The 17,811-nt window shown below is 44.2% G+C and overlaps 1 protein-coding gene across 1 annotated transcript; it reads left to right on the forward strand.

The window, feature by feature from the left end:
• The first annotated feature begins 15,553 nt into the window (after nucleotides 1-15,553).
• CLDN23 (claudin 23) lies at nucleotides 15,554-17,636 on the forward strand. Its single transcript, XM_084832178.1, has 2 exons — nucleotides 15,554-15,615; nucleotides 16,189-17,636. The coding sequence occupies exon 2, from the start codon at nucleotides 16,423-16,425 to the stop codon at nucleotides 17,188-17,190; it is 768 nt and encodes a 255-aa protein (XP_084688304.1). The 5' UTR covers nucleotides 15,554-15,615; nucleotides 16,189-16,422; the 3' UTR covers nucleotides 17,191-17,636.
• Nucleotides 17,637-17,811: the final 175 nt, after the last annotated feature.

Genomic DNA, 17,811 nt, shown 5'->3' on the forward strand with positions numbered 1-17,811 from the left:
ATTGGAGAAACATCCCTTGACCAGGGTCAATGAGGTCACGGCCAGGTGAAAGACACACCCATGGGCAGGTCTGTCATGCCAAAGTAAATGTGGAGGGCTGCTGCATACCATAAGACAAGCTCAGACAAGCCGAATTAAGGAAAACAACTGGACTAAAAGTAGTCTCAGAAAAAACATTTTTTGGCACAAAATTCCGTGGTGGCTGCAGGATGGACACAATGTCATGTACCCCGAACAACCTCCAAATGCAGCAACCTCACAGCAAAACCTTATGGGGACAGCCACCCAGACTGTTATGTATTATGGATCATAAATGCTTTCTGTTTCTGCAGATCACTTGCCTTTCTTGTGTAATTGCTCCATATGATGTGGGTGCTACTTTGCCTCTCACTATACCTTTTGTCCATTCCTTGTGGTTCATGACAGATGGTTGGATATTAACAGGTGTATCTGGTCGGTCCTTTGCTATGCTATTGTACATAGATACTTGCCTTCTCTGATAGTTGGCTATTTCTTCTCTGCATTGATCCCCTCCTACTGGCTGGAGAAGGTCTCCTCTCATTGGCAACAGGGTTTTGGTTCAATGTTCCATCTGGGCTGGGCACCCTGCGATGGCATATTCCTATGTGCCAGGAAGGCTAACCAAGAGTCACAGTCAGAGCCTGATAACATTGCTTTGTGTAGCAATTTTTAAAGCTGTTTTCACAGCAGATTCCACCTTGCCATTACTTAGTGAGTATGCTGGAGAGGACATGTGGTGATCAAACTCCCAGTTCTTTGCCAAATTCCAGGGTTCATCAGGCAATATGCTGACATTTTTGATACCCCTGTGAGTAGTCTCCTTAAATTTTTATTTTTCAATGTTGTAATGTCCCAGTGGCTCATAATTAATTGTAAAAATCTAAGAAATATGCAGGCCCGTGTACATAGTATTGCATTTATTTTTACATAATAGCCATCCAGTTCCAAAGGTAGTGGCAAAACTGGAACTAACCATAGCATAAGGATACCATACCATGGCCTGGTTTGCATGTAATGCTGACCCATGGTTTAATTAAACCATGGCTTGTTGCCCTACCTAAGGTTTGTCTGGCAGATGATCGAACAAACCATGGTTTGTTTTCTCAGTCCCTGGCTTGTTTCTCTCCTCCTTCACCTGCTCCCTCCCTGTACTCCAACTGCATTTGTTGCACTGTAGTACTGGCATGTAAAAAGTCTCGGGTGGGGGGGGGGTTACGGCTCTTGCCTACTGCCTCTGTAGCCTGGCAAAACAACTCATGATCAACCCACGATTTTGAGTTCACATGTAATGATGACCCATAATTTAAACAACCCCAAAACAAATAATGGGTTCTCTTTGTGGGCTGTTCATGGTTACCAACCTATAGTTAACCCATAGTTCTGGGTTCGTACGTAACAGTAACCTATGATTCAACAAACTATGGTTAATTAAACTATAGTTTGTCATTATGTGCAAACCAGCTCATTATATATTTTGCTTAAATAACGTATTAAGAGCATGGCCCTTAACAGCTGTCATTTTCCAGCATTTTGGAGCTGGAGAGAACATGTCCTTAACAAAACATGTTAACCCAAAACAAAAGATTAACAGAATCATCATCATTCTAAGTCCCAATGATTCAAGTGGATTTGGATTTTGGTTCCATCAAATTATATTTCTGTTGGCTTAAAAGTATACCATAACACAAGTGGGGAACCTCAGGGCCAGTGGCCAAATCTGGCCAGCATGGGGTGCCATTCAGCCCTGGCCACTCCCCTTTCCACCAACCTCTGATTGTTTTGTTTTTCTGGCTTTTATGCGCTTTCCCCCTCCTCCTAAAAGGTTGAAATCCCTCTCCTAAGGCTTGGTTACTGGCAGTAAGTGCTTTGAGTTCCAAAATGTGGGGGGGGGGGCTGTGTTTCTGGCCCCACCCCTCTTGCCTTCAGCCCCACCCACCATTGGAATGCAGCTCCCAAGAGCTTCTCCAAAATTGAATTTGGCCCTCAGGCTGAAAGAGGTCCCTCCTCCCTGTCCAATCAAATCTGGATATTTCTGCAGTTTTGAACTTGGTTGTTTGTTGGAGAGTCAGCCTTATCACTCCTTCTAACAGCAATACTCAGTGCCTCTGTGCTGACAGAAATGGAACAAAAACAGGGCCACCGAAAAGTAAGGGGAAGCCCAAGGTTTGCAGAAGTAGGGGGGGGAAGAGGGCAACCCCCTTGAAACAGTCCAATGAGAAGAGCTGAGCATGCATCCAGGACCTATGGAACGCTGAACGTCAGGTAAGAAAAGCAAAACAGAAAACTGAGGGGAGGAGAGTGATTTGGTTTGCTTGAATCCCTAACAGCTAACAGTAGGCCAGAAGAGGGCATTGCTGATCCTGAACAGGAGCACTCCTCTTAGGGATGAGAATATACTGCTGCAATATTTTGTTGAAGGGCCCCCCCTTGTGTAATTTTAATTCACACAGTATTTTTGCTCATGTACCACAGTAGTAGCTCTGTCTGCAACAATATAATATCTGATCATCCATATAACACAAACCAAAGCTGAATGTCAACCTGAGAGAATATTTGTTAGGCCACTGTTCAATCTGTTCTTTCACCCAAAATCCCTTTCAGCGCCCTACCATTAATATCACCCCTTTCGTCCTGAAAAGTTGTGTACTGTGTCCACCAAACCAAGACCAGTCCAGGTTACCTGCCTTCCTTCTCTGTGGTGTTACTGTCCTGTCTATGTAATTCACATTTCATCGGGTTGGTGGTGCTGCAGGATGTCCAGAAAGCAGAGTCGTTTTCCTATACCCAATTACCTGTATTTGAAAACTATGAGGCTTATATATGTGTAGACACGTATAAGATTGTGCTGTAAGCCACTAATCGACAGCTAAAGCCATGTTGAATAGAGGTGGCTGCTGGCTAGCTCCATGCTCCCAGTATCAGCACCCTTCGAACGGCTTTACACCCTCTTGCTTCTGAGTTAGCAACTGGAGTCCAAATGGCATCCCTTCATGGGTGTAGGCTCAGCCCGAAGTCTGCAAGTTGCTGATTGCTCCTGCTCAGATTTCCCAAGCTCCTCTAAGAGGCTATCCAAACATTCATCCCCTTGCCCAATATCCATCCACATGTTTAATCCCATGACCACACGTTTGATTATCTTAGCTAGAGTCAAAGCACTGAACTTTTCCCATATGCTCACTTAGTTCCTTTTTATTTTTTAGAGTTGGAAGGAGACCAGAAACAAATTATTTGATTACTATCGCTGGTAGTCACTGACAAATTTAACAAATATCATCAACAAGGGGTGCTGCTGCAGGCCTCCAAGAAGTTTTCATTGAATAAATGACTAGAAGAAATATGGAAATATTCCAAAATAGGATATCTGTCAGATCATGTTTGGGCAGCCCTGTTGCTCTCCAGGTTTGCCTTGATGTTAGTACCTATTACATTTTAAATTTCCATTGTTAATTCACCATTGCTTTGCTTTCAGGAGTCACAGAGGAATGCTAATTTTCAAGAACTAGAGGTATGGCAACGCTCCACTTAGATGAGCAGGAAAACACAAATGTGAGAAAACACTTAGGGAAAAGGACCAGTTATACAAGAACTTATGTATGCTTCCACACTTACCATAAGGAATTTGTCACCAGAAGTCATGTCCTTCAGCTTAGATATTTTTAAAGGGCAAGACAAATTAATGTAAGATGGAGGGAGCAATCCTATGCCCTAGACAGTGTCTGAGGGGCCATAGGATACTGTGGAGTTAATGTCAGTGTATAGTTTAGTCACTAGATGGCATTGGACCTAGATGTATCTGAGTCCGGAGTTTCATGTTGCTGTTCTGTTCTTGTTTGAGACAATAAAGGTCTTATCGAGCTCCCTGACCGGTGTGTCCTCTAAGGCCTCCACGACAGTGCCAGCTCCAGGCTTTGAGGGCCCTTGGGCAACACACCCTTGATGGGCCCCCTCTCTCAGTGAGTCTGTCTTCTCACTGCCATTGTCACCAGGTGCTATGGCTCCTCTTCCTCATTAGTGCTACCACTAGCTTCCTTGACAGGCAGGGAGCTTGTGAGCAAGTAGGCAGCGGTATACACCAGACCACCTTCTTACCACCACTGTCATCTGGGCCAAAGTGAGAGGCAAGTGAAAAAGCAGATTGCAGTGATGAAGAGGAGTAGCAACTCCAGGGGGTTCTTGTCAGTGGGCCCCTGCTGCGGGGTAGGCTCTCAGCCGGTGCCCGACCATACCTAACCTTGACGCCACCTGTTCCATGACACTGATTTCATTTTTCAAAATGTTGTGTGTGCTCTCTCCAATACTGGAGAGAGGCAGTACACTCTATGTACAGTTACAGTCTGTACATACAGGGACCATCTAGCAGTGAGTCCTGCAACACCTGGTCCCAGCTTCTCTGGCTCATTCCTGGGAGGGTCGAGCCCTGGCTGACTGACTCCAGCTACAAAGGTTGCTGCCCCTGTGGCTATTTCTTCTATTTAGATTTGTTTAGTTCTCCTATGTTTTGCCATAGTATAATTATTATTGGATTGTTTAATCCTAGTGTTTGTATTAATGTGATATATTTTATGTGTATGATTATTTAAACCTTATTTTGATTAGTAACTATTATTTGGAAATGTTATATTCTATTGTGTAAATTTTCTCGATGCACTTGTAAGCCACTTTGAGCATGGTTTTACCATGGAAAAGCAGCGTACAAATAAACTGATGCTGATACACAGAGAGGGTGTGGGGAGAGAACAGTTTTGGTAAGTTTTGCTTTTATTAATTTTAATTGGCAATCTAGCTTTTATGGATTTTATTGAAATAGGTTGTTACGGATTTTTTAAAAATGGTGTCCAGTTTATGTGGTTTTTGCTTTGTACGCTGCCTTGAGAGGATTCTACCCTTAAAGGCACCCAAGAAATAATTTTAGCTAGCTAGCTGGCAACATTTGAGATGGCAGTGGCAGAACTGGAGGTCTGATATGTAGCTTGTCATAAGTGCCAGCCAGTAGGTGCTCATGACACTTCACCAGCCGTAAGCCACACTGCACACATTCTGTAATAAAAGCACTACATGGGTGTGAGTGTCTTTTTGTGTGTGTGGATGAGGGGAGGGAGGAAATGAATTTTCCAGACAATTACATATCACCGGTTTGTGCTTGGAAAATTCAATATTGCAGCAATGGAATGCTGTGTTCAAAAAAGTTGACTCGATTTAGCAATAGCTACACATTCCAAGTGCAAACATACCCTAATCTGGAAACCCCCAGGGAAAAGAGTACAATATTATGACTACGGAAAGGAGAAGCGGTAACATTGGTTGTACTTGGCTTGCCTTGCTTCTCCCCTGCCAACCCACAGCCACAGGCTGCCTGGTTAATTCACTAGTGATTGCTGCCCTCCGCTGGACAATGAGGAAACCTAAGAAGTAAAAGGGTTAGATGTGGAAAGCTGGTACCTACTCATACCTCATCTTAGAACATCTACTCAAAATACAGCATTTCACTTGTGTCTGTTGTATGGCTCCAATACACATGGACCTTTTGGTATTACATCTTGGGTATTTGCTTGATGAAGCCAAGGCTGGAGTTAAAACTGTTGGAAGGAACATTAACAATCTCAGATATGCAGATGATACCACTTTGATGGCTGAAAGCGAGGAGGAGCTGAGGAACCTCATGACGAAGGTGAAAGAAGAAAGTGCAAAAGCTGGGTTGCAGTTAAACCTAAAAAACCCCCAGATTATGGCAACCAGCTGGATTGATAACTGGCAAGTAGAGGGAGAAAACGTGGAGGCAGTGACAGACTTTGTCTTTCTAGGCACAAAGATTACTGCAGACGCTGACTGCAGCCTGGAAATTGGAAGACATTTACTTCTTGGGAGGAGAGCAAAGACAAATCTTGATAAAATAGTGAAGAGCAGAGACATCACACTGACAACAAAGGTCCGCATAGTTAAAGCAATGGTATTCCCCATAGTAACCTATGGCTGCGAGAGCTGGACCATAAGGAAGGCTGAGCGAAGGAAGATAGATGCTTTTGAACAGTGGCGTTGGAGGAGAATTCTGAGAGTGCCTTGGACTGCAAGAAGATCAAACTAGTCCATACTCCAGGAAATAAAGCCAGACTGCTCACTTGAGGGAATGATATTAAAGGCAAAACTGAAGTACTATGGCCACATCATGAGAAGAAAGGATACCCTGGAGAAGATGCTGATGCTAGGGGAAGTGGAAGGCCAAAGGAAGAGGGGCCGAACAAGGGCAAGATGGAAGGATGATATTCTGGAGGTGACGGACTTGACCTTGCGGGAGCTGGGGGTGGTGACGGCCGACAGGAAGCTCTGGCGTGGGCTGGTCCATGAAGTCACGAAGAGTCGGAAGCGACTGAATGAATAAACAACAATTTGGGTATTTGAAAAAGGATATTGACAAACTGGCTACAGAAATCGTTTTAAACTTCTTTACTGCAGGAGGAATAGAATTAACAGAGATATGGAAAACTTCAAATCTGCCACCATTGTTAGATGGTTGGACTACAAGATGTTGAGAAAGTAATAAACTAAACAGATACAATATGATAAAAACTAAGGAAAGTAGACAAATAATTATGTTTAATCTCGATGGGCTCAGTCCACCCTTTTCTGGAATACTTTTAATGAGCACAATGATAACATAAACATTTGTTCTCTCCATAATTGTATAGATGGCCGCCAATCCAACATAGCATATGGAAAAGTTTGGGATGCACATGGTAGCCTTCAAAGAAAGCTAAAATCCTGTTGATACGCTGTTTGGCAGGGGAAATGGGGGGATGGCTGAATGCAGGCCCCTGCTTCTCTTCCTGAACAGCCAATTGGTAGGGTTTTAGCTTTTTTACGTGTGCCAGTAGTTGGATTTCAGAGAGGATCCAAGTGTGCAGCCCCTGTTTGTTTGCACCCGCAGTTCCTCATGTGCACACAAAAAACTGGGTCTGTGCATTTAGCTCCCAGCTGCCCTGGAGTGGATGCATACTACCATCTTCCAGGATAAAATAATTGAAATATGGACAAGAAACATAAGTCTAATAGAGCCTTATTTTTCTGATCCATTTAATATATTGTTTATGGGTGAGTATGGAATTATTATAGTATCTAATATAATGTATTATGTATTTTCTTTGTTCAATCACCAATTAAAATAGGTTATAATGAATCCCCCTGTGGGCCCAAGGTTTGGAAATTAAGCTGAGCACAATGATATGGACTCAGTGAGCATAAAGGGCCCTCAGCGTAGGCTCCAAGGAAGAAAACCAAGGCGTAAAATGAACACCCAAACCCTACAAGACCCTATTAAGCGAGCCTGCTTTCAAACAACCCTCAAGGAACATCTACCTATGGAAACCCCTGAAAATGTCGAAGAACAATGGAATAAACTGAAGACTTCCATTATTGCAGCCAGTGAACAAACTATCGGATACCAAACTAAGAAACATCAGGACTGGTTTGATGAGAATGATAGGGAGATTGAACATATTCTTGATAAGGAAAGCTTTCCAAATATGGCAAAAAGACATCAACTGTGCCACTAAGAAAAAAATCTATGCCAGTGCAAAGGCTGAAGTCCAAAGAAGAACTAGAGAACTTAAGAACACCTGGTGGATACAGAAAGCTCAAGAAATCCAGCATTTTACAGATGCCCATGACTCACGGGGCTTTTTTAATGCCACAAAAGCCATCTACAGACCAACAAACCATGGTACAAACACCTTACACTCAGTAGATGGTACCAAACTTCTAAAGGACAAAGAGTCTATTGCATTGCGTTGGAAAGAGCATTACCACAACCTCCTTAACCGTAACTCTATTGTGGCTGATGAGGTTTTCTCGCAAATCACACAAAAACAAACCAGAGATGAGCTTGCAGTATCCCCTAGTTTGGAGGAAGTCAGTAAAGCCATTAACTAAATGAAAAATAATAAAGCTACTGGACCCGATGGGATCCCTGTTGAAGTCTTTAAAGAAGGTGGGCCTGAAGCTACACAACAGCTTCACAAGCTCATCGAAAAAATCTGGATGGAGGAGATACCAGCAGACTTCAGGGATGCCACAATTATTACTCTCTTTAAAAAGGGTGATAGAACAGATTGTGGAAACTATCGAGGCATCTCCTTTCTAGCTACGGCAGGCAAAATCCTGGCAAGGATCCTCGCAAACCGCCTTCTACCTATCTCAGAAGACATCCTCCCTGAATCCCAAAATGGCTTCCGCCCTTCCAGGGGGACAGTGGATATGATCTTCACCGCACGACAGCTCCAAGAAAAATGCAGGAAGCAAAACCAACCCCTGTACCCATTTATTGATCTGACTAAGGCCTTCGACACTGTAAATCGTACTGCTCTCTTGACCATCCTTCTGAAAACCGGATGCCCTAATAAATTTGTGAACATTTTGCGGCTCCTCCATGACGGCAACGATCTTGGATAACAATGGCTCTCAAAGTGATCCATTCAAAGTGGGATCAGGCGTTAAACAGGGATGCGTCATTGCCCCAACCTTATTCGCTGTCTTCATCGCTATGATTCTACACCTGGTTGAAGGGAAACTTCCCACTGGTGTAGAAATCATATATCGAACAGATGGAAAACTTTTTAATCTCAGTAAGCTGAAAGCAAAAAGTAAGGTAATTACAACCTCTGTCATAGAACTTCAATATGCTGATGATAACGTAATCTGCGCACATTCAGAGGAAAATCTCCAAACTATCCTAAACATCTTCGCAGAAGCATATGAAAAGCTCGGCCTCTCGCTTAACATCAAAAAAACCCAAAGTGCTTTACCAGCAAGCACAAACCAATCCCTCTGTAGCGCCATCAATCCAGCTTAATGGTGTGATGCTGGAAAATGTCGATCACTTTTCTTATCTTGGCAGCCATCTCTCCACAAAAGCTGACATCAACGCTGAAATTCAGCATTGCCTGAGCTCTGAGACTGTAGCATTCTCCCGAATGAAGCGTAGAGTGTTCGAGGATCAGGACATTCACAGGGAGACCAAAATGCTTGTTTACAAAGCCATTGTACTACCACCCTTACTGTACACCTGTGAAACATGGACCATCTATAAACACCACTCCCAACTTCTCGAAAAATTCCACCAACACTGCCTCCGAAAAATTCTGCAAATTACTTGGGAAGACAGATGGACTAATGTGAGCGTACTGGAAGAAGCAAAGACCACCAGCATTGAAACAATGATTCTCCAACATCAACTTCGCTGGATCGGCCATGTTGTTCAAATGCCTGATTATTGTCTTCCAAAGCAGCTACTTTATTCCCAACTTATGAATGGAAAACGGAATATTGGTGGACAGCAAAAGAGATATAAAGATGTTCTTAAAGCTAATCTTAAAAAATGTAACATAAGCATTGAGAACTGGGAAGCTCTATAGGTCAGCCTATATTAAAGGCGCTATGGACTTTGAAGAAGCACGAGTACAGAGCGAAAAGGAGAAACAAGCTCAGCAGAAGGCACATCAAGCAAAACCTCACCATGACCACCTTCCACCTGGAAACCTATGTCCTCACTGTGGGAGGCTGTGTAGATCCAGGATCGGCCTTTACAGCCACCTGCAGACCCACTGCTAGGGATTAATGTGTCGATTGACCTATCTTCTATGAATCTGTCTAATCCTTTTAAAGAGTTATCTATAGAGACTCTATCTTTGGAAGACAATCTTACTTGGTCACGAGTGATCGCCATGATGATGATGATAGTATCTAATATAATGTATTATGTATTTTCTTTGTTCAATCACCAATTAAAATAGATTATAATGAATCCTGTTAAAAGAGATTATAACCCTGTGGGCCCAAGGTTTGGAAATTAAGCTGAGCACAATGATATGGACTCAGTGCGCATAAAGGGGACGGGCCGATGAACAACTGAGGGAGCAATTCTATAGCTACTGGACACTGTCTAGAGAGCCATAGGATTGTTCGGTTTCTGGGAACTGAGATCTGGGTCAGAGCTCTGACCTTGGTCCCAGAAACGGCGCTCCCTTCCCCTCCCTCTCGTAGCCAGCGTGGTTCTCTCTGCGCCACCTACGTCTCCATGCTCGGAAATGGATCACAGAGACGAGGGAAAGGGGGTGGTTCCAGGGGCAGGGAGGGAAAGAGACCACAGAAGCTGCTTTACACAGTTTCTTATTGGTTCTACAGCCACCCCCCACCCCCAAGCCATGCTTAGATGGGCAAAATCGTCTGTCTAGGTAAAAATGCAGGGCAGCTGGAGTACAGAGGAGAGAATCCCCTCTGTGCGGCAGCTGCTCTCCATAGCATAGTTGGCAGCCTCCAGTTTTGGAGACTGTTGACTATCTGTATAGGATTGCGCCCTGAGCGTCTTAAAGATACCTGTGGATAGCTGCTGAACAAGCAGACATGCAGGTTTTGTGAAAAAGTGGAATGATTTATAAAAAAGAGAGTAGAGACTAGACAATAAGAGTAAAATAGGATTAATGGACAGCTTTGCCAACTTAAGGATGCCTCAGGAGATGAAGACAGATGCTGGAGCTATACAGAAGAAAATAAGCTTATCGCAGGAGAATAATTATAGCATGTATACAGAGTTCCAGCAGGGCTGGCTCAACCCAATAAGTAGTGCAGGCAGCTGCTTTGGGCAGTAGAATTCTAGGAGCATCAAGCATAAACTGAAGCTAAATCCAGATAAGACCAAATATTGTTGGGATTCTGTAGAATTGGGATTCTGTAGGCTTTAGGCTCTCTTAAAGGAACATGTTTTTAGCTTGGGTGTGTTTAGATTCATCCTTATGCATGGATGCTCAGGGGTCCTCTGTACTTCATAACACCTTTAATCAGTTTTGGTTGCTATGCCAGCTGTGTGCGTTCTTGGTCAGATGATGTGGCCGCAGTTACTCATGCCCTGACAACTTCCAGGTGAGATTGCTGCAACGTGGTCGATATGAGGCTGCCATGGAACAATGCCTGGTTGGAAGCTTCAGTTAGGGAGACTGCTAGAGAGTTTCAGAAGTTTTGTGCTTTAGGAAGCAGAGAGGTTCGGTAAGCAGGTATCTGAGAATTGAAAGGCAGAGGCTTCAATATGGGGGTTCTGACCCAGATGAAAGCATTTCTTCAGAAAGAAGCCCTCCTTAAGGCTGAACATCTATCAGGCCAAAGGAGAAGTAGAGTGAGGGCTAGACCTCAGAAAAGTCCAGAAACTAACCCCATTTGTAAATGCTGGGTGGGGGAGGGAGGAATGGGGCGCTTAATATGGAACATATCCCCCGCCCCATGTTTTTATTTTATTTTTTGCTTAACATCTAGCCTGATTTAGGGTGCAATCCTATGCACACTTAGAATAAAGTTGTACAACGCCCAGCATTCCCCAGCCAACTATGCTGGGAGTTGTAAGACTTTTCTTTCTCTAAACATGGATAAGATTACAGCCTTAATGAGCTCAGAAACATGCCCACTTCTTTGTGACTTTTTAACTGGTCCTGGTATGCTATGCTACTGTTGCTGCTGGATTTTTTTTCAGCCAACATGTGCGCATCATGTATGAGACACCTGCAAAAGAAAGGCAAGCTGAATTCCCTTGGTTTCTGTATAATTTCCTCCCCCTCAGGCTTGCCCAAACATTTAACCTCACCTGACTGTATTTCTCTTCTGTCTCCAGTTAATCTGTTTCGTTTCCACACAATTGTTGGCTAGTTCCCCAGGAAGGTCACTGTTCTTTGGCCTTCCCATAAGGTCAAGAAGAGAAACCTAACCAGCATGGCAGTGCATTATGTCAGGAGAAAAGTTCTCCCCAGATGCAAGTATACAATTTGCTCAAGAGATACCTTCAGTTGCATTTGAGTGTAAGGTTGCCATCTCACCACCACCACTTCACTCTGTGCTTTTAACAGCAGCCACATTGTATGTAAAGAATGTATACATCAGCAAGGAAATCCATGATTCTGCGAACAGAAGCCTTGTTGAAAGCATCTGGGTAAGAATAGAAGGAGTGAGAAACAAGCAATATTGCTGCAGCAGTGTACTATAGACTGCCCAGCCAGCCAGAAGACAGGGAGCTTTTCTAGATGAGGCTTTCCTTGTGTGCTCATCATTCCTCACTCATGGTTGTATGCAGGTACTTTAGACAATGACATCACTGTCCAGTTTTCTTCCAGTTTTTAAAAGCAGAACCTCATGACATTGAGTTTTTTTGGAGCAGGGAAAATCCAGTATTTTTTGAGAAAACGAACAAAGCACTTGTCCCTACTAGTGTAGCTGCATCATTCTGCTATACCACAATGCCATCTAGAGGTTATGTAGTGGAAAGTATGGAAAAACAGAAAAGGAAAATAACTTCATGTAGAGCTCCAATCTTAATTCTGTAACAAAACTGGAGTAGAAGCAGCAGGTTAAACTGCCTCATTTGGAAAAGCTCATTGGTGGCACTTTCCTGGAACAGATGACCACACTTTCACAGAGGCAAGCCATAGTAGGAATAGAGGATTTCAACTATCGTGACATCTGCTGGAAGTCCAACTCTGCTAGGAATTGAACATCCAATACATTTTTTTTTTAACTTGACTTGCTAACAACTTAATTTCTCAGAAGGCGGGAGAAGGAACAAGGGGATCTGCTGTCCTGACCAAAAGGGAAGAAATTGTTGATCAAGTGAACATGGGGAAACTGACTACATCATCTTGGAATTCGTGATAGCAAAGGCTATGAAAACTGAGCTTAGAAAAAAATTAGGAAAGCCAATTTCAAGAAGCTCAGATGTACATTAAGTAGGATCCCATGGCTGGAAATTCTGAAGCAAAAAAAAAGAATTCAGGAGGGATGGGAGATTCTGAAAACTGAAATACTGAAGGCACAATTGCAAACTATTCCCATGAGAAAGAAAAACAGGACATCTAAACAAGTCAGCATGCCTGCACAAGGATGATGAGCTGATGTATAGGAGATGGAAGAAGAGACATATAACCAAAGAGGAGTAGCTCGAACCTGTAAGGATGGTTCCAGGAAGGCAAAGGGCTTTTCTACACAGGCATTTATCATGCACTCATCATTTCCTACTCACAGTTGTTTATAGGTTCTTTAGACAACTTCGTGACCCTCCACTTTCACTTCTGTATCTAACCAGCGCTTTCAGTGAGTTTTTTTTTTAGAGCAGGGAAATTGCGGCATGTATTTGTAAAAGTGAAAGAGGGTGTCATTTCCTCTTGTGTATTTGTGCTATTCTGCTATACCACAGTGCTCCTAGAGGTTATGTAGCAGAAAAGCAGGAGAGGAAATGCTCCTTATGTAGCGCTCATATCTCAATTCTGTGATGAAACCAAAAGTAGATACAGCGGATTAACAGCCTCATGTAGAAAAGCTCTAAGGCTCAGAACGAGTTTAGGCTTATGAGGGATGCTAAAAACAAGAAGGGTTTCTTTGGCTATGTTAGGAGCAAGAAAAAGATGAAGGGCTAGGTCCACTGCTTAGAGAAGATAGTGAATCAGAGAGAAGACAGAACTACTCCATTCCTATTTTGCCTCAGTCTTCTCCCATAAGGGTGTTGTGCTCAACCTGGGACAGGTCAAACGAATTATGGAAGGAGGGACATGCAGCCCAGGGTAGATAGCACCTAGCTAATTTTAAAAGGTCCAGGTCTCCAGGACCAGATGAATTACATCCCTAGTTGCTGAAGGAGCTTGCAGATATTGTTTCAGAGCCACTGTCTGCATTCGCTTTGGCTATTGGGCAATATAGAAATATAATAAATAAATAAGTAATCTTTGAGAGTTCGTGGCAAACAGGTGAGGTGCTGGAAGACTGGAGATAGGCAAGTGTTGTCTTCCAAAAGGGGAAGGAGGTGGATCCAGGAAACTACAGACCACTCAGCCTGATGTCAATACTGGGCAAAATTCTAGAACAGATTATTAAGCAGTCAGTCTGCAAGCATCTAGAAAAGAATGCATAGATTAGTAGGAGCCAACATAGTTTTTTCAGGAAGAAGTCATTCCAGAACAACTTTATCTCATTTTTTAAAATAGAGTAGACAATCATGAGAATGCCATGGACATAGCATATCTTGACTTCAGCAAAGCATTTGGTAAGGTTCCCCATGATATTCTTGTTAACAAGATGGTAAAGTGGGTTGGATGCTACTACTGTTACTTGGATTAATAGCGGGTGGAGCAACTGCACTCAGCAAGTGCTTATTAATGGCTCAGCCTCCTCCTGGAGGGAGGGGTCTAGTGAAGTGCTGCAGGACTCTGTCCTCAGCCCACTGCTGTTCAACATTTCTATAAAACATGTTGTGGATTGCTTATCAAATGTGCAGATGACACAAAGTTAGGAGGGATAGCCAAATCCATAGAAGACAATGAAGACTCAAAGGATCTTGACAGGCTGAAACTAAAAGGATGAAATGCAACTGAGATAAATGTATAGGCTTGCATTTAGGTATCAAAGGCACAAGTATAGGGTGGGGGAAGCCTGGCTTGGCAGCGATACATGTGGAAAAGGACCAAGGAATCTGAGCGGAACACAAGCTGACTATGAACCAGCAGTGTGGTGTGGCTACTAAAATAGCTATAAAATAGCTGCACCTGCACCCTGCCATGCATAGCCTGCCTTCAGCAGGGTGTGTGTGTGGACTAGATGATCTCCAAGATCATTTCCATAACTGCATGATTCTATTACTGTATCACCATGCTGAAATAAGGGTTTGGAAGACCTGCTGGGGCAAGAACTGGCTTTCCCCTCATTTATGCAGGGTCTACAACTAGGTGTTTGCATATAAGGGGCATGCCTGGAGGTTTAGAACTGCAGAGGGTTGCCAACTGACCAGAAAAAACAAAATGGTCGTTCTGTTCTTATAACCGCAACAGCAGCTTGATGTGCAGAAATCAGCAGGTAAAGGCATGAAGAAGATCAGCGCCACCATCTGCTACATTGGGTAGCTGAAAAGCTGGCAAACCAAATGAAACTTATAAAAAAGAGGAACAGAAGAGCTAAGGAATTAGAAGCACACCAAAGCAAACAGGCACAAAAGGGTTGATCATAAGCTGGCAACTGAACTGTTTGTCCAGTTCTTTAAAAAGTGTTTGTCCTGCCCCAGGGCATTTCAGGTTATGCGACTTTTCTCTCAAGGGTCATTACAAACGTTCAAAAAGCTCTATTCACTCAACCTGATATTTCCTTCATAGCATTCGACCTGGGTTTGGCCTTGTAGTCTGAATGGCAGTCTTTTAAAAGAACTGCATGAGGAGTGTTGATTTGTTTGCTTGTTAAGCAATAAAGGCCGACCTTTACTCAGGAGAATAAAAATCACCACCTTCATACAGTAGCAGGTGTGAGTACGAAGCTGTTCTAGAGCACACCCCACCTTCCTGAAGTCACTGGCTTGGTATCACCTATAAACAGCAGCCCTTCCTGGTTCCGCTTCTGCTTTCATTCCCCTCCCCTGCTTTTACATGAAATACTACTCTGAACAAGTTTGGCAGCGGCAGCATTAGCTTGGTTTCTCTGTACATAAAGAGGTTTCGGTCAAGTTGCCATTGGCTTCTTTCAACGGAGCACACAGAGAAGGAAAAGCGAGAGACGCAGCAGGGTCTGCAGCAGGAGTGACAAAGCAGGCAGGTAAACGCTTATTCTTTTGATATCTTTATCCAAGTCAGTGCCAGGATTTAGGCTCTGGAATTTGGGGGGCTCTCCAGTAGAGCCCCTTCAAATGTGGAAGAGGTGGGTCATACGAACTGGACACACTTTGATGGCTTGTGGGGGAGCACATGAACATTTGAACTCTCCACCCTCTGAAACTGGACCTGATCTGAGGGACAAAAGTGTGTTCCCTTTAGTATCTGGAAAGGCAGGCAGAATTTAGAAAGCATGGAAGAAAATGTCTTAGAAGCTCGTTCAGGTTTAAATTAAATCTTATGAGGTGGACTTTAAGGATGAGAGCCTGAGGATGGAAAAGCAGCCATGTGGCTCCGAGGCGGAGGAAGAAAACGTTAACTAGGGCTTCCCCTCGTTCCCTGCTGTCTTGGGACAGCAGCCTCCACTGGTCTGGGCCCCTGTTTCTCAAGCTGTGTTCCTAGATAGTCCTGGTCTCCTTGGAAGCTTAGCCAGGAAGCTTAGCTTGACAGAAGGATAAGAGAGCGGTCTTCCCAAAATACAGCTCTGACATTGCTAATTTGCCCCTTTATTCCACAGCTGTAGGGAAATGCTAGGTGCATTCTACAGTGGATGTGATTTATGCAGGATAACATGCCTGTCTGGCACCCCACAGTGTAGCACCTTGGAACACAACGCAGAGGCATTTTCTGCAGCAGTTCTTACTTCAGCTGATAAATCAAGGTGGAAGGGGCTTCCTGAGTCCAGAAGGTTTGAAAACTGTCTAGTATTCCTGTAACAGTGTCTCTGTCTCCACCGCCTGGCCCAGCAAGCATGCGGACCCCAGCAGCCATGATCGTGGGGATTGTGCTAGGTCCCTGCGGCCTCGTCCTGAACCTGACCAGCACTCTGGCTCCCAACTGGAGGGATGTAAGCAATATCCCTCGCCAGCCGTTTGACCTGGTCCAGCACCAGGGCCTCTGGGACATCTGCAATGAGTTCCAAAGCACCAATACTGCCCGATGCAATATCCAAGACACTCTTGGATACTTCTCCCAGCTGCCTGTCCAAGTGGCCAAAGGGCTTATGCCCTCCTCGCTGGCGGTCACTGCCCTGGGGCTAGTGGTGGCCTCGCTGGGTGTGCGCTGCTGGCAGGACATACCCCAGTACCTGCCAGCTGGGCTAAGTGGCCTGGTGCTCTTCATTTCTGGATTGCTAAGCCTTATTGCTGTCTCCTGGTACAACCATGAACTGTACAAACTGCCTGCCCCTCAGGACAGTACCCTGCAGGTGAGCTACAGTCTGGTACTAGGCTACCTAGGTAGCTGCCTGGAAATTATTGGGGGCATCTCTCTTACATTTAGCTTTGCTCAGTGCTGGAAAGAACGCACGCTAAAGAAAGCAGTTATGGATTACCATTACCCAGCCAGCCACCAGCAGGGCCCAGCAACTGTTGCAGCCATCTCCCCCTCCATTGATGGCAGGGACTTCCACATGCACAACAGGAATCCAGTGCCCAGATCCTACAGCAATTCCCTGGACATTCTGGAAGGTGAGTGGCCCAGTAACACGAGCAGGCTTCCCTGCGACTCAGATGTATAGCCCAATGCTGGGACATTCTCAAACAGGATGCAAGGGACAAGCAGGAAGAAGAGCGGTGCAAGGACGGCAACATGCCCAGCCACCTACAAGCGGTCTTCAACCACAGGTTCAATGTTTCCTACCTCTCCACAAATGAATACAACAGTTTTATCAGCCTGAATCCCTGAGACTCTGAATCTGTATGTTTCATGCATTTCCTCAGTGAAGTATTACGTGATTTAGACAGCATTTACTATTACTATTGCACAGTGAAGAAATGCAAGGATGAGCAAGCCTCTTCACCAGGGTTGTGCTGCTAGCGACTGGGGGGTGGGGGCCAAGAGTGTACCAAGTGAGCCATCATGTCAATATGTAACAGCAGGAACCAAAACACAAATATTGTAATATGTTTAAATATTAAGTTTATTAAATAAACATAGGCTGCATTATCTGCAGACTTTGTAAGCTACAATGTTTACCCACAAAGAATGGATAGAACCTGCAAGGAGCGAACCCTGCAGGAGACATTTCCTGAACAGGACTTCTTGTTGTTGTTCAGTCGTTAAGTCATGTCCTACTCTTCGTGTCCGACTCTTCGTGACCCCATGGACCACAGCACGCCAGGCCTTCCTGTCCTCCGCT

The sequence above is a fragment of the Heloderma suspectum genome, chromosome 2 (assembly GCF_057233095.1).
Source record: "Heloderma suspectum isolate Gila_16-S chromosome 2, 16-S_ref, whole genome shotgun sequence".
In the NCBI taxonomy this organism is placed as follows: domain Eukaryota; kingdom Metazoa; phylum Chordata; class Lepidosauria; order Squamata; family Helodermatidae; genus Heloderma; species Heloderma suspectum.